This window comes from Xenia sp. Carnegie-2017, unplaced genomic scaffold (assembly GCF_021976095.1).
Source record: "Xenia sp. Carnegie-2017 unplaced genomic scaffold, XeniaSp_v1 HiC_scaffold_21, whole genome shotgun sequence".
NCBI lineage: Eukaryota > Metazoa > Cnidaria > Anthozoa > Malacalcyonacea > Xeniidae > Xenia > Xenia sp. Carnegie-2017.
Window position 1 is genome coordinate 8,297,344 of NW_025813484.1, and position 17,990 is coordinate 8,315,333.

General features: G+C 34.9%; 2 protein-coding genes across 2 annotated transcripts; both read right to left on the reverse strand.

Moving 5' to 3' along the window:
• Window positions 1-439: 439 nt before the first annotated feature.
• Window positions 440-6,772, reverse strand: LOC124444382 (polyunsaturated fatty acid 5-lipoxygenase-like). The gene is made up of 12 exons (XM_046994982.1): window positions 6,422-6,772; window positions 5,366-5,431; window positions 4,766-4,824; window positions 3,949-4,352; window positions 3,451-3,619; window positions 3,091-3,176; window positions 2,793-2,982; window positions 2,295-2,656; window positions 1,784-1,890; window positions 1,456-1,558; window positions 1,121-1,336; window positions 440-809 (listed from the first exon to the last, which is right to left on the reverse strand). Exons 1-12 carry the CDS (start codon window positions 6,436-6,438, stop codon window positions 576-578), a joined length of 2,013 nt encoding a protein of 670 aa, XP_046850938.1. The 5' UTR covers window positions 6,439-6,772; the 3' UTR covers window positions 440-575.
• A 2,271-nt stretch (window positions 6,773-9,043) lies between these two features.
• Window positions 9,044-16,607, reverse strand: LOC124444381 (polyunsaturated fatty acid 5-lipoxygenase-like). The gene is given in 12 exon segments (XM_046994981.1): window positions 9,044-10,018; window positions 11,219-11,434; window positions 11,831-11,850; window positions 11,853-11,932; window positions 12,116-12,222; window positions 12,586-12,947; window positions 13,292-13,481; window positions 13,572-13,657; window positions 13,923-14,091; window positions 14,567-14,970; window positions 15,351-15,454; window positions 16,512-16,607. Coding segments are annotated over 11 exon segments (1,953 nt in total). The 5' UTR covers window positions 15,436-15,454; window positions 16,512-16,607; the 3' UTR covers window positions 9,044-9,784.
• Between the last annotated feature and the right edge of the window lie 1,383 nt (window positions 16,608-17,990).

Genomic DNA, 17,990 nt, shown 5'->3' on the forward strand with positions numbered 1-17,990 from the left:
AAGTATGAGCAATAAATATCTGCGATCGTCAAAATTGTGTTAAATTGACTTACCATTCCAATACCACCATTTTCTCCTTTACCATTTGCAGATAATCCATTTGCAAAATGGCTGTATCTAGAACGTTAATTTGGGTAGGGTGTTTATTCATATATTCAGTTTTGACAGTGATTTAGCTTTCTAAAGAAAGCAGTCGGGCACAACTGGATATATGAATACACACCCCTTCACCCCGAGGAAAATTAACGTTCGAGCTATGGCCCTGCTTAGCAACACTATTCCTCATATTTATAGTCAATGAAGCTTCTTTTTTATTGCTGTTCTTTCCACAACATTCCTCCTACCTTCCTCCTGTGCTGTCAAATTTATTTTTTCTGCTTTACCACGATACCATCTTTCGATTGTTTACAAAATCCCATTCTACCAATTCATAAAATGATTTGAAGAAAAATAAAATTTTAATTTCAATGTAAGTTTCCAACGAATGTAAATAATTACAGCAAACAAGTTACCACAAAACATTGTGGCTCTGACATTATAATGTTTTAACGCTCATACATAATATGGAAACTTTTTTATGTGGAAATACTGTTTGTTATCCATTTGGGCAGGAAATAGGGATAGGTAAACTTTCCTGCAGCTAATCTTTCATCATTTCTCCTGGTGATTTCATCGTTGATTGGTCCAGTCAATCTTGCGTGGTATTTATTGACGACAGCCTTAGCACGATGATCCTTCAATTTGTCACCATAATCAAGAAGAACGTCGAAACGAAGCGAACCCAAAGACATGGATAAAGCCACTTGTTCCTTTGTAAAACATATTTGAATAATTAATCCAGTATATCATCTTTGGCCTCGGTAAAGTTAGAATTTATCAGTAAACGTTTCAGTTTATATAACTATACACTGTTGTATCATGGAAATTGGTTGAATACGGAATGGGATTCGATACCCCTTGTTATGACTAACAAGATAATAGGGAGTTGATCTACAACTACACGTAATTATTTGAGCACAATTTTGTTGAACAAATGATTATGACTTTGACTTTAGCGGTAGCACGCAGTCGTAGGAACAGCTGATCTAATCTAATCTAATCTGATCCAATTATAGCTTACCACGGCACCATCAGATTGTGGCAAACTGTCAAATTCAAACTCTCCCGGTGGTACTCTGGAATCGTTGTAAAGCTTGGTTGGTTGATTTGGTACAAAACCAGCATAATAAACCACAGGATAATTGACAGCACTGTGTTGCACTGGGATAAATACAATTCTCTTTACGACGTCGATAAGTGCTGTTTTTGATGAAATCCTCGCTGGAAATTTCTTGAACTAAGATTAAAAATGTGGAACAAAACATATTCATTTTAGTAATTTTCAATTCACAACATATTATATTCGCAATTGTGTATTGTTCAGCTTCACATTGAGATCGTAAAGACTTGACTTACCCTTCCAATTCCTCCATTGGGTCCAGTGCCATCTGCGGACAGTTCATTGGCAAAATCCTGCAATTCTTCATCTTTAGTCACTTCGTCATCATTTTCGTAATACCTTTAAAACAACATTGTTTGCAAAATGATAATTAACTAGAGATTTGCTAATTTAAAAAACGAATTATAATATATATATGTGAGAAATGGTTTCATTCAATGATATTGGGGTTTTATGATCAAACTAAAACAACAAGTAGTAATGAGAGAGAAGTTTTTAAAAGACCATTCCAATATTAAAGTATACGTATTTTCAAACACTTTAGGCAACGAACTCTGTTCTTACAGATTCACATATTCCGCAGCATATTCGCTAATTTCTTCCCACAAAAGTAGGCCATCATCTCTGTAAGGGAAATAAGGAAGTTCGTCCTTCTTATGAACACCTCGTTTCTGAAAGATACATTGAAACAGGTAGTTCACAGCACTGTTACAACTCAGACATACATACAGTTGTTATTCATATGTCATGAACCGAAAATCCCACCCTTAGCTTTTAACCAAGCGTTCATGAAGGTTTTTGATTAAAATAATGACCAAACATGCTGCTGGATTCTTTTATAACTTAACCCCTGAAGTGCATGATTGACTTCGATTGAAATAATGGCCAAAAAAATTCCAACTATAGCAAGAAAATGACCAATATATGAAACCCACAGAGCAATAAATTTCGACAAGTTTGAAGATGTTTCTGGCAAGTGACATTAATTTAAAAATTTAGGCAATGTGTGTTGGGCATGCCTCCTCGATCGAAGGATTAATTATCAGATAGCTATACAAAAAAAATAATATTTTACCTTCAGATTAGTCACAAAGTCTGTGGTATCCCATGAAATTTCATTGTAGGCTCGATTGATAAGTTCAAGACCACCAGAATATCCAGTACTAAACAGTTTTCTTAAGTAGAATATTTTGCCAAAGAGCGCAGTTAATCCCAGAGAATCAACAACTAAAAGGCCACGACAATGCCAGAGAAATATTTGATAAAGAGGATGGAATTTGGAAAGAGTCCTTTGCATAATGACACACATTGGTTCCATAAGAAGATGTGTCTTTGCTAAGTGCTCGACAAGTTCTTCATAAGAAAGATCGGCAATTTGGAGCTCCATCTTTGCATTAAGCCATTTCTTTCCATCAATTGGAGAGAAGACAGGAGAATCTAGATACGTTAATTTTTTATGTGGTGAACGTCAATCTTCAAAACATTTGATGTAGAACACTACATTCGTTTATACTTCGTATAGACCATGTAAAACAGACATCGTCACATGCGTATGTTGAGTATGATTTTTTACCTGAAGTAAGATTTGTTTGAATGGCAACTGGCTTCAGGTCCTTACTACTCTTTTCCACGACAAACACACAAAAAGGACTCGATGACCACCTCATTGTTCTTCCATTCGTTGTATCATAAAAATCATCCATGTCTGTCAGACCAAATAACAGTTTGTAGTCGATGATGAAAGCCCGATTGTCATCAATCATCTGTTTCATGATCAAACAAAAAATTACTTCAAACATTCGTACGTGATATGCTCTTTTATAACTTATCAGTCTTCTCTTACAACGTTCTCTGACTGAGCGACTGTCTACCTTATTGACTGTTGTAGTTTCTCCTGTAGCTCTTGACATAGCTGCGTCCCAATCATAATTCTTGTTGACGTAGTCTTTTCCAAGATCTATGATGATAGTTATGTGCAACGATTTACTATAATATACCAATTGAACAACATAGACCTGTTATACCATAGGGCTTTTTCCATAGAAGACGTTAAAAGCACATTTAAAATTACAACATTCATATATATAGCTATTTTGTCTATAAATGCAGGAAAAACTACGTTGTTTTGAACTAGCTATATGTACTTTCGACGAAGGGCATATAATGTACAATTCATTTTTGTCACTCAGTTCAATTTCTTGATGTTTAAATGACTTGAAACTAACTCTTACCTTCTTTTGTCATTTTCCTGATGGCCATCGGGTTCATGCCAGCCAACCGTTGCATTGTAAACACGTGATCATCTTGCCAATGTTCGTTCTTGATGATGTCATAAAATGGCAGTTCTTGCGAAGGATACTTTATGTAAGGAGACAAACTAGCTAGGCTGATTCTCATAGGCTGTAAAAATAACAGAATTTTTTCATACTAAGGAGATCGCTGCTGCTTTCATTAAATTGTCTTGAACCTAAATAACGTTCGATAAAAACTTCTACATTCATCATATCATCGTACCACATGTCATTAATTTAAGAGAGGAAATATAATATTATGTAAAAACGGTAGCGAAAATAATACAAGAAAAATGAGATTCATTTGCACATTGATGAACGTTACAAATAAAGCTAAAACTCATTTCATATCTCAAATGTGGTTGCGACATCTAATATTTTAAACACTTTGTAGCCCTACGTGTTTGCAGCATTTTTACTGACGCAGTTTTAGTTTACCTTTACACCAGGAAAGTTTATGGGAACAACACCTTTTGTTTCACCTGACCGAAATGTTTCCAAAAGATTGAGGTAATCATCGTTTGTTGTGTACTTCGAATTCTTTAAATTGACTTTTCCAGAAAGTACGAAATTCCAGGCAGCCTGGGCTAGGTAGCTTGTCAACCATTTCCCTTCGTGCAATTCAAGATTTGTAAAACTGTGAGCGAGAACTTTCGGAATCGGTTGATTGAGTAAAGGATAGGAGACACATTCAGCAAGGTTTTTTGATTCATCAGGATACCTTTTTGGTGGATTGGAAGGTTTCGTTAAAACGTAAAATTTACGATTAAGTTGTAAACTCGTATGACGAATCAATGGGCACATATCCAGCTTTACAAACTGTGGCAAAACAATGCAGGTTTCTATAAAGGAAAAAATCCCATCATTTTATATCTTGCTCAAATTTAACATTACGACGATATTTTGGAGCCTTCCCTCACGTCTTGCTAAACGATAAAACTAATGTATCTTTCGTGTTGGAAGTCAAGATTTTCAAGTGGTAAAATTCAAAATTATCGTGTTTTACACAAAAAGCATATAAAATACAACACAGCAATGAACCAATAAATCCAAACTCAAAGTGTCCATCTTATAAAACTGCCTAAAAAACGCCTTTCATAAATGAACTTTATGCTTATGAACTCTTATAAATCAGAAGAAAACGTTTTCAATTTTGGCGGATTTTTCCATCGTAAAGCTGTAACAATTTGCTTCACGCAGACGTCTGTGGAATCTATACAAAGACAGTTAAAATCTAGTAAACATTTCAACATACTTTTGTTACATTTTCCAAATAATCCTTTCGTCCATCCTTGACAACAATCTTTGTAATAGCTGCAAGTTTAAAGTAAATAGCTTCACCTAAATTATTCTATAAATCAACTGTTCACACAAGAGTGCTTAAAAGAAAGATATGACATCTCCCATATTTCTTTTGTCAAATATGTATAAAATTTTGTCCATAATCTGTAGATCAACTGTTTGACGAATTATCTAAAGAACGAACAAAGTCAGTCGCCGAAAGTTTTATGATTCTGTTTGAAATGAAGACATTTCAAGAGTCCTCTCAGAGATTAATCTCCAACCAGCTTTTTGAGCAATGTGCACTTCTGCATCCACAAAAGTCAATAATGAGTGTAGAGGAATGAAATCTTTTTAAAGTGTTTACAAACATCACGATAGACTTAACAACCTTGTTGTGTGTTTGTATTTGAGCAGAGTAGGAGATCGTTTAACGCTGTCGGGATTATAAATGTAGTATTAAAAATACAATATAATTCGATTCGCTTTTTAGATCAATTCTAATAAAATATTACATATATTATCTTTGTTCAAGTCAGTGAAATTTTTAAACTTCATTTGCTCAATGACGTACCTTTCTGAGCGCTTGACTTCGACCTCTTTTTTGTATTTGCAAGTGTGACTGAAGAGTCCAAAAGATCTAATGAAAAGTTATATGAGTATTCTTAATGGTCAGTCTATCATGCGCATTTCATATCCAACAAATACTGCAATCATGGTGCTTATGTTATCCCTTTCGGTGACGTAGCCTGCCTGCATGAAAGTGAGATCGTACTATGTAAATATTTCGATGATCACTATGCTAATCAGGTGACCTGACCTTTACATAGCACGACCAAAGTTTCACTCTCGACATTAATTCACATATATAAGCAATAATTTGTATGTTGTAGCGGATAATATTGTGTCAACATTTTCAAAACGATACACAAAGCAAACAATACACGCACAAAGTATCTTTGCATGTGCCAATGCGTAAAAGATGTTTTCATTTCCTGAAAGGTTGGAGGAAACAAAGGTTGAGCAAAAAGCATAAAAATTATTCAAGTGTGCCTAAGATTGCTTGTGGCTCACGCAAAGGTCAAAAATAAACTAAACTTCTCGATAGTTCCAAACAGAAATATAGTTGCCAAATATATGTCAAATTTTTTTTGTGCAGAGAGCAATCTGCACAGATAGAAATTGAAAAACACGGAGGAATTCCTTTCTTCTCTTTAACTGCGACTCAACTACAGTCCAAAATCCATTTTTCTAGAGCTCCAAACAAAATTTAGTCATGTTTGAGCAACTAATGGCAGCATAAAACAAAAGACAATGTAGAACTTAAGCGAAAGCATGATACACAAATCTATTATGGTTAGTCATGGCTGAAATAATCTAATGTTGCAAAGGAAACGCCCAATTCCTAATATTCAACGCCTATTTCTAATAAAACAGACAAAAAATTACAGATAGTAATGAAAACTCAGTCTTTTAGTAAGTCATATGTTATAAGTGAAAAAGTAAACTTAATGTTAACACTGTACAAGAACACTATTGCTTACAGCTGACCAACACTATGCGTCTCCAACCAAGATATACGATAGTATGTACATTCGTTTATAAATACAACAAACAAGACTTAACTTACATTGGCAAACCAGCCATCACAATTAGGAGATGAGACACAAACCACAAATTTAACATTTTTGCTCTTTAAACAATTTCGAAATTTTTAACCAGTTGATAACGCGAGAGCCAGACCTGAATAAATGATTCGGTCCGCAATTGACGATATTTCATATAGTCTCCTTCATGAATATTGTAACTAAGGTAATTAGATGATAGTAAAGCTCACTGCCTGATATTCAGCGGAAGACATAAGACATTGTTCATTTCGTATTCACATCAAAGCGTCGAAGAGGAACGAATCATTCGTGAATTCTTACTACCAGACCAAATATATGCATAGAAGAGTTCGTCATTCATACTCACGAAATGGACCTAAGACCTCCGAATAGTATCCAACTAGGCACCAACGATTTTTAAATTATTCTTATATTTTCAGAAAACATATGCTTAGCTAATACTGTCAAAAACTAGTCATTGACTCAATTTGTATAGCACTAAACGAACAAACCTGCTCACTGGCTATGCTATTGATCTAACTGCGATGTTAGTTCGCAATACTACAATAGTATATTTGGAGAATAATTTTACAGGCGAACAACAAAGTTGCCAGTGGGTGGGATTCGGACGATAGTTTTAATGATTCGTAATGAATAGTGTATTTGGAGAATAATTTCACAGACGAACAATAAAGTTGCCAGTGGTTGGGGCTTTGGAGGGAAGTTTTAATGATTCGTAATGTATAGTATATTTGGAGAATAATTTCACAGGCGAACAGCAAAGTTGCCAGTGGTTGGGATTTGGACAAAAGTTTTAATGTTCCGTTAAAGCCGGGTCGATTCAGACAACCTCAAGAAACAGAGAGTTATTATAAAGTTTGCGTAAACACCATACAGCACAAAGGATCTTTCTACGTTCCAATGCTCAAAGACATCCTCATTTCCTGTTGAAATGTTTTCAAAGTAGCAGAACTATTTTCAAATATAGTGCTGCAAAAACGTTTTAAAAAAAATAACTTATTTTCATAAAATCAAGTAGAACAATGGAATGGAGAGCCTTCGGTCTACTTTAATCAGCGATTCTCAAACCTTGACACTAGACAGCACAAACAAATCAAACTTAGGGGGGAAATTTGCCGGAGGCTGGAAATATTAGTTGGGCATATTACAACAAGACATTCATCTCACATCATATTTGATAAGGAGAATACAATGAAAAAGCACTCTGATTGATTGCATAGCCATCAAGTTTCAGGTCGGTAAAAGTTAAACAAATCGAGCTCTTGTAAGAAACGCCCTATTCCGATACTTTAACTATAACGACCAACATAATGCAGATGGTTGGTCATCATTAAAGCTAGAGTCTAAAAGATTACCATTGATCTACGCCGCAATATTTAATAGCACAACATCAAAAATATGCAGTCAACCAGTGCATTAACTTGTAAACATGACAAATCGACACACTATAGCAATCACAATCGATAAAGTTGACACAAATGAAAACTTGAACAGTTTGCGTCTCTAAACGATTAAAAGATTATAACCAGCTATTAATACGAGAGATAAATCCGAATGAACGGTCCGCTTCACTCTGATTGATTGCACTACCATCAAGTTTCTGGTCAGTAAAAGTTAAACAAATCGAGCTCTTATGTCTCTTATAGGAAACGCCCAATTCTGATACTTTAACTAAAACAGGCCAACATAATACAGATGTATTGCTCATCATTAAAGCAAGAGTCTAAAAGACAACCATGGATCTACGCCACAATATTTGATAGCACAACATCAAAAATATGCAGTCAACCAGTGCATTAACTTGTAAACAAGACAAATTGACACACTATAGCCATCACAATCGATAAAGTTGACACAAATGAAAACTTGAACATTTTGCGTCTCTAAACGATTAAGAGATTATAACCAGCTATTAACACGAGAGATAGATCCGAATGAACGGTCCGCTTCACAATTGATGATAATTCAATATTCCTTTATGAATAATGTAATGCATGTCCGTAATTGAGTTTAAAACAACCGACAGCACATCGACAATGTCTAGTTTATCACACATCTGCAAAAAGTTAAATGTATGAAAATACCGAAATTAGCATGTGGATGAGACAACGCAGACGAAAGGCGTTCGATCGTCATTCATTTTTTTCTATAAAATGGAGGAGAGCAGTGAGCCATCAACTCTTATCAAAATACACCGAAATGATCGCTCATGCGCGGTGGACTTTGATACTCGGACTCCCGAGATGAACATATGAACACCAGTTAGTGTGATTTATTCAAATGTATCCGCAACAATCTTTGAAATTATCTTCAAAGCAACAGTTGTAGGAAACATGCAAATCAACATTGTCAACAACCATTTATGCTCTCAATCCAAATTGAATTTCAAAATGGCGGAAAGCAGTCATTCAGAAACATCAAAAACCATACGTTTAGAAGAATTACTTCTCAGAATGCCATAAATACTTGCAAAGAGATCACTCTTACTAAATCATGAATTGTAGCACATTTGATAGCTTTGCTAACGGCTATCAGAAGTAAACCAAGCGCCCTTTTCTTCCCCCACTTTTGATGGCCTTGCTTGTATACATTGCTGCGTCATAGAATGAACTTTCGAGTAAACATTTTCGATGCATTCTATGAAACACAATATTCATGAACTTAATCGTACAAATTTCGAATGTGGATACACTTATTGCTTATATACATGTTTCCCTGTTTAATCACACCATTGGAATATAATGGAGTTTCTTCTACCTTGCCACTATTTTCTTACTTGTAAGGCTCAAAATCACAATTTAACGTATTCAAGTCGTAATAATGTAGCAATTTTGTCTTTCATAAGCTCAAAATTATCAAAGATTCTTCATTCTTGGAGCCATGCAACCCTGAATTAGATTCCATTGCGACATATTGTGTGGTCGTATTAAAATATGTATTCTCAAGTGGCTTCGGAATCGGAAGCTCAACTCAATCATCTAGTCATATTAATTGGACGGAGAAACGATCACTGGAAACGATGAGTTTGACAAATAGGAAAGGTTAAAGATGCACTATCTTCTAAGTCCTAACAAAGACCTTCGCTTAAAGCTGTCTGTGAACCACTTAATTCTTAACTTCATATTTTCTTTCTTTTCATCATATTCAAATCAACTTTCTACTTGCTTCGTGTGCCATGAAAAACAATTTGTTCGACTTTCTAACTTAACCATCTTTTGAACTAAACTGTTGTTTAAGGAATCCCATTTTACCAATTCATAAATGAGTTGAAAAAAGTCAATATTTGACTACAAAATGTAACTACAACAACAACTGAGTCTGTGACAAACTTTATGAATGCTCGTGCATTATGTGAGATAAAATACTTATGTATGAATACTGTTGGTTATCCATTTAGGCAGCAAATAAGGATAGGTGAACTTTCCCACTGCTAATCTTGCTTTATTTCTTCTCGTAATTATATTGTTGATTGGTCCAGTCAATCTTGCGTGATATTTATTGACGACAGCCTTAGCACGATGATCCTTCAATTTGTTGCCATAGTCAAGAAAAACGTCGAATCGTAGCGAACCCAAAGACATCGATAAAGACACTCCTTCCTAAGTGAAATTATCATATAATAATATTATTTAGCATAAATATAATTAGGATAGTTGTGAGAATTTTAGTGTAATGCGATAATTGGGAATATAAAGCACAGAAATCGTAAAATAAAGTTTTTACCCACGGCAATATGTGTCACTTCATCACTCTATTATTGATGGTGAGGAGATGTTAAAGAGTAAGAGTGTACGCGATGTCTTAAATTGTCAGTCTTCACACTGTTAGTGGTCAAAGATAACCCTACAACTGCATCTAGTACAAAAATGACTACATCCTTTATTGATGGATATCAGCAACCCAATACGGGAAAGCAGGCTATATGAATTTATTTAGGAGGGAAAGAAATCAAAACTACCAAATCTTTCGCACCCTTCACGATACAAAGGAACAATGAACCCAAAAGAAACTTAACGCTGTATTTATTATACTCGATTAAAACAGCTTGTATATTAACGTGCAGTTTTACCAATGCGCCCGCAAAAATCAAGTGACAAATATTCTTGAACACTGAACAATAACTCGTCACGGTTTCGGAGAAAGGTGTTAATATTCTCAATCGACCTTGAGAGGACTTGAGGGAAAGGAACGGTACAAGATTACAAAATGTGTTTATAAACAGTGTTTAGTGGAATACTGAATGTTAAAAAACATATCAAATGATATTATAATATATGGAAATAGTCAAACAGAGGATGACAAAGATTTTAGACAGTACTACAACGACTGCAAGATAGCAACCTAATTCAAAACACAAGATGAATACAGCAAAAGAACATCAACGTCTATCACAATATCCTCTCGAGAGGTGCAGACCCTAAGAAAATCGAAAGGTATCAAGAATCACTAAATTTAGGAAAGGCAACGGAGCAACGTAGCTACCTTGGACTTGTAAACTATATGTTTAACGGTTCATACTGGGAAACATTAAATAATTAGATCTATTAGAGGATCCTTGGCTTTGTTAAGTTAAAATTGTTCAACAAATATATTAGCACACATAACTACATTTTTGTATTAGAGAAATATCCTTGATTTTGGGGGGGGGTGTCTAGAAATAGCTGATCTAGATCATCAATAATACCCACAATCGTCAATGTTGTATTTGATATTAGCGGAGCGTGGTAGTGGCAGATGTATCTAATTTGTTCTAATCTAATTTGATCTAATTTAATCTTATCCATGTAATCCAATCTTACCACAGCACCATGAGATTGTGGCAAACTATTAAATCCAAAGTCTCCAGGTGGCACTCTAGTATCGTTGTAAAGCTTGGATGGTTGATTTGGTAGAAAACCACTGTAGTAAGACACTGCATAATTGACAGCACTGTGTTGCACTGGAATGAATACAATTCTCTTTACGACGTCGATAAGTGCTCTTTTTGATCTAATCCTTGCTGGAAATTTCTTTAACTAAGATCAAAAGTGGAACAAAACATACTTTTACTGTCGTTCATATTTTCATGAAAAAAATTTTATAAATAATAATCTCAATCTTAACGTTGGTTATTGATTCATTTAGTTAAATATGGAAAATCTAGACGCTTCGAACGAGTATACTTCTAATAAACCACTGTATGTATGTTTAGTGACCAAACAATGATAGAAAAATGGGTTCTTATAAATTTTTCAAAGAAAACGAAGGAAATTCAAATTCAGTAGAATCCTTTTCCAAGTGAAAGTTTCAACAGACATGGGACATATATAAGTTTATATTTTAAAATGTGCATTTTAGGAATGCATTTTGTAGTTGCTAAAGTTCAAGCAATAAATATCTATGATCGTCAAAATTGTGTAAACTTGACTTACCATTCCTATACCACCATTTTCCCTTTACCATTTGCAGATAATTCATTTGCAAAATTTTGCAACTCTTTGTCTTTGATCACATCTATACTATTTTTGTAATACCTTTAAAACAACATTCTTTTTTTAGTTGCGGCAAGAGATTTGCCAAATGAACAACAACTTTTTTTGATTTAAAGGCAAGAAATGGCATTAATGAAAGTCATTTTTTGGACCTCATTGTTCTAAACACAATGTGGTTTTTCAAAAAATGTATTCAAGCACTTTAAGAAGTGAACTTGTTCTTACAGATTTACATATTCTTCAGCATAATCACCAACTTCCTCCCACAAAAGCAGACCATCATCTCTGTATGGAAAGTAAGGAAGTTCATCCTTACTGTGAACACCTCGTTTCTAAAAATTAAATTCAAAACATTGCTTCACAGTAATTCACAAGAACTTATAACTGGGCCAATTATTTTTTCATGTTGCTCGTATGTAACTTTCAAAGTCGAAATAACCCTTCATGATTTTAAGATGTGTAGCTCTCAGCTTTTAAAATTTTTTTTTTGATTTTTCTAACTTACTTTCTAACTTAAGGACTAGAGAGCCCAAGTAACTGTGACTTAAGTAATGACCAATCAAATTGAAAAGAGGAAAGAAAACATCAATACATATTGTACAAAGCAAAGGATTTTGACATGCTTGTAGACTTTGTCGTCAATAAGTGAGATTAATTCAGAGCATCATATGGCAACAAAAAATCAACAATTTTACCCTCAGATTAGTCACAAAGTCTGTGGTATCCCATGAAATTTCATTGTAGGCTCGATTGATAAGTTCAAGACCACCAGAATATCCAATGCTAAACAGTTTTCGTAAGAAGTTATTTTCTCCTAAGAGCGCAGGTAATCCCACAGAATTAACGACTAAAAGACCACGACAATGCCAGAGAAATATCTGATAAAGAGGATGGAATTTGGAAAGAGTCCTTTGCATAATGACACACATTGGTTCCATAAGAAGATGTGTCTTTGCTAAGTGCTCGACAAGTTCTTCATAAGTAAGATCGGCAATTTGGAGCTCCATCTTTGCATTAAGCCATTTCTTTCCATCAATTGGAGAGTACACTGGAGAATCTATTTTGTTTTTGACAAGAAAATAAAGTCACCCTTAAAAAGAGGGCAAAGCAAGAACACCTAAGTTCTTCAATGAGCATTCTCTTTGTTTGTTTCGTTACAGCTCAATCACTGAGCATTGTCTTTTTTGTTTCGTTATAGCTCAACTATGCACACTGTTAGGAATATCTATTGATCACAATGAGGTAAAAATATTAACTATGGGCGATGTTTTAAGACAAAACACTTTGCAAAGATATTTTTTACTCTATGAGACCTTAATATATACATTTGTTAAATGTTTCCTGTAATCCATATCAAACAGACATCGTCATATGCGTATGTGGACGATGATCTGTATTTACCTGAAGTAAGGTCTGTCTGAATGGCAACTGGCCTCAAATCACCACAGTCTTCTACTACAACAAACACACAAAATGGACTTGTAGACCTCCTCATTGTTCTTCCTTTCATTTTACCATAAAAATCGTCCATATTGGAAACACCAAATAACAGTTTGTAGTCGATTATGAAAGCCCTTCCATTTCTAATCTCCTATTTTACACAGAAGCAAAAAGTGAATACACAAGTCAATGGTGATCTTTTTCTATAATTCATATATTCTCAGACTGAACAACTGTCTACCTCATTGACTGTTGTAATTTCTCCGGAAGCTCTCGACATAGCTGCATCCCAATCATAATTCTTGTTGACGTAGTTCTCATTGAAATCTATGAAAAAAGACATGCACAATTGAGTAGCACACAAGTTTAATCAGAATCATAGATCTACCATGTACCATTGTTTTTGTTTACACAGAATAAAATTCTATGTACATATAAAGTTACTATTCTTATTTAAAAAACTATTTTCTTTACCTATATGCAGTAAAAGCACGTTGTTTTGAACAATGTTCTTTCAACGAATGTCGTGTTTTGTAAATTTCTGCTGGTCCTTATTTTTTCTGTGTTTAAATGACTCGAGACTTACTCTTACCTTCTTTTGTCATTTTCCTGATGGCCATAGGGTTCATGCCAGCCAACCGTTGCATTGTGAACACGTGATCATCTTGCCAATGTTCGTTCTGGATGATGTCATAAAAAGGCAGCTCTTGCGAAGGATATTTTATGTAAGGAGACAAACGAGTAAGATTGAAAGTCGTAGGCTGTAAAAATGACAGAGATTTTTTAAACCTTAACAAATACACGCCACTTACACACTTGAATCTCTGAAAAAATTGGAATTCACCAATCACTGGAATATCAAGACCAATTTAAAATCATCTAATCTTGCTCTGACATATTCGACCTCATGATCCACGAAAGCTTCATCATGGACCTTATCTTTTACTAAAGTTATCGCTTAACTTACAAGACAGCCCCACATTTAAAGCTTTTCTGGTTTAACCCTCCCCTCCCCAGTAATACTCTAGTAATACTTATACTGTCATCTAAGCTAACTATCTAAAAGTTTATTAAACAGTTATCTGAACACTATCTTGGAATGCGTAATAAATATTATAAAATTAACGATCGAATCCTTTTCCCGTGTGGCACCTCACTGGCAACAATAACATAGCTCTATTGCACATGAATGTGCCAAATACAATGTACTTTTGCATTTTTACTGTCGTGATTTACCTTTAGACCAGGGAGCCTCAGTGGAACGACACCTTTTGTTTGACTGGATCGAAACGTTTTCAACAGATTGCTGTAGTCATCGTTTGTTTTGTACTGTGGATTCTTTGAACGAATTACTGCACTGAGTATTCTGTTCCGGACCGTCATGGAGACGTAGTTCAACAACCATTTACTCTCGTACAGTTCAGCATTCGTAAGACTGCGAGCGACAACTTTGGGAGTCGATTGATTGAGCAAAGGATAGGACACGCATTCAGCAAGGTTTGTTGATTGATTAGGGAACTGTTTTGGTGGATTGGGAGGTTTCGTTAAAATGTAGAATTTTTGTTGAAGTTTTAAGCTTGAACGACGAGCCAAGGGACACATTTGCTTGTATACAAACTGCGGTAATACAATACATGTTTCTAAAAAGCGACAAATTAAAGTTGTTAAACAATTTTATCTTGCTCAAATTTTGAGGATACTTTTTGAGCTTTTTCCCCAAAAAAATAATTTCGAAATTATTTAATATAAAATAAAAATACAATAATGATGTCAAGAAAGTCCAAACTCAAAAAATTGATTTTGCGGAGAAATACCTTTTCGAGATAAACTGTATGTTTGTTGCGCATTTTACAAACGAAATATCCAGTTTAGAAACGCATGGAAGCGCTGTTTACGTATGTTACGTAGCTATGTTGATTGGGGTGGATTATTTGGAAGTACAACATTACATAAAAGTCTTGCCGCATGCAGTCATTTTTGCAAAGACAGCCATTTAAATCCAGGAAAAAATCAAACATACTTTTGCTACATTTTCCAAAGAATCCTTTCGTCCATCCTTGACAGCAATCTCTGTAATAACGTCTTAGTGGTCTTATTCGTTTCATACATAGTCTTGGTCGCCACCTGCATGTTCAAAGTTAATTATTTAATTCAAAGAAGTTAACAAATAATTTACCGACGACGACAAGTCACAAATAGTGAACAACTCTGTAGGTGGTATGCATATGCGCAGGAAGCGGGGGACTAGAGTGCCCCGTAGACGTAGATCCCCAACAAGATACTATAGCATTGCCAAAATCTGATATGTCCTTATTCACAGCACTTTGTTAATATCGCTAACATCTTTGCTCCCATTCAAGTAGCTACTAACCTAGTACCATTTTAACTCTTCAGAGGGTTGAAACAAAACTCAGACAGATCGTTTTAGTCTTACTGGCAATATACTAAAATACCTGTATCGAGAACCGCCAATCGTTTTGGTGGTTAGTTTAATTCTTTGTTTTTGTTGTAATATATTGATTGTACTAGACCCCTACACTTGCGTTTGTATTAATTGTTGTATGTGTATTGTAACGAAGTACGACAATATAGTAATGGTTTCATCACTTGCTCCAAGTGCTGCGTTAGTAGCTACAGGTCTCTAGAATATTTAAAAGGTACAAAGCCTTATAAAGACTAAAAGGACAAGGGTCAAGTCACCTACTAGTCGACTTCAATCTCCCTCCAAAAAAATAGTTTAAATTTGTTCTCACGCCTACGATGGTATGTGATGGGATTGATTGGGGTAAAAGAGTTATTGGGAGTGTATTACTGTGAACATGGAACGGTGGGTGATAAAAGACAGTTGTTTAGTGTGAAACTTGCCAAAGATGATACGACTGTAGTTATATATAGACAGCAAACAATATGGGATTGATTGGGGTAAAAGAGTCATTGGGAATGTATGACTGTGAACATGGTAGGTGATAAAAGACAGTTGTTTAGTGTGAAACTTGCCAAAGATGATAAGACTGTAGTTATATATAGACAGCAAACAATATGGGATGTCTTTTTTTGAATAGCTGTTGTACACGAAATTTCAATGGATCAATTTTGATGTATTATTTCGTTCATAAGAATTAAATACCTATGTTTGCAAATTCACCGTGAAGAATAGGAAATAAGTGTCAACGATACATACCTGAATGAATTCCAACAAATTCGTAGGCGCTTAAATGGGGCTTTCCTGTAATAGCAGACTTGTCTCTGAAAGCCAAAGGATCTAATAAAACGTTGTATTGAAGATCATTCATTAGTTTGTCGATCATAACTCTCAAACACTAGAATACAGACTACTACAAAAAGAAAGTAAAAAAAATTCCGAAGAGAAGAGACATCTTGCGATTGACAAGGCGTCTTGTTCTGATTCATATTTTGTAATCTCAAAGTGTCTTGTCTCTTCGGAATTTTTTTTTTAATTGTTTGCTGAATATGGTGTTTTTTTTACAGAATACAACAATTTCAGTGTTTCATATCCAGAATATTTAAGGTATAAGCACTGTTATTCATTCCGTGGGTGTAGTATGCCCGCAACTAAGGTTGTGCTATGTAAATTTTCGATGTTCATAATGCTAATGATCTGAAATTGCGCCATTAATTCACTTTAGACTTTAATTCACGATTTACGTAAGCGAAGATTTAAACAATTTTGTCAGTGGATGAAATTGTGAGTCCATTGAACGGAGAGTTTTACAGCTGATTTATATGATGGAGGCGTAAACACTACAGCACAAAGAAATCTTTACATCACGCGCAAAGACTGACAGGCCGGAGGATGAGAGGAAAAGAAAGTGCAAGAAGCATAAAAATTATTCAAGTACGCTAATATTAATGATGAGTACAGTTGCACGCAACATTGTAAAGATTTGATATGAAAATAAAGTTATGTAACTTTTCCATTATTCCTGACAAAAAATGTAGGCTACAATGTCATTTAATTAGTTTTTGCCAGCAGTGCTGTATTGTGAGGATTTAACTCAAGAGTAAAATTTTATGAAATCTTTAATAAAAATTGCCTATGTTCACCGATTAGAAACTGCACAACACGGGAGAGAGCTTTTTTCGACTTTAACTGCAATCCTCCACCTTTGAAAATTGGATAAATGCTAGAACGAATCAACCCTACTTCTGGAGCATTAAGCTTTTAACGTTACATGCATGCAACATTCAGTTTAAGTAACGTCAAAGGAAAACATGAGAGCCCAAAAGGAAAAAGCTCAACAGATGCAAGTAATAGCACCATCATCCAATTTTACGGTCAGTCTGAGTTAAAACAAATCGAGTTCAGAAAGAAAATCCGAAATTCTTGCATTATGAAATTCCAAAGTTCAACAGAGTGGCAACTGACACCAAAATACACAATCTGTACATTCATTCGTAAATAAGACAAATGTGGCTGAAATAAGGTTTAAACTTACATTGGCAAACCAGCCATCACAATCAGGAGAGATGACACAAATAAAGTCTTTAACATTTTGAGTCTAGGAGCGATTGCAAAATTCTGACCAGTAGTTGACGCGAGAGCCAGATATGAATAATTAGTCTACTTCATAACTGAGGATGTTTCATTGTCTTTTCGTGAATAATGCATGAACGTTTATAATTGGTTCAGGGACGCCGG

Bases quoted from the DNA above. Each gene is read 5' to 3' on its own strand.
- LOC124444382 (XM_046994982.1), bottom strand. The intron at 3,177-3,450 runs GTAAGAGTTAGT...CTATCATCATAG, and splicing joins CAGGAAAATGACAAAAGAAG to ATCTTGGAAAAGACTACGTC. The intron at 1,559-1,783 runs GTAAGAACAGAG...GTTGTTTTAAAG, and splicing joins GCTGCGGAATATGTGAATCT to GTATTACGAAAATGATGACG.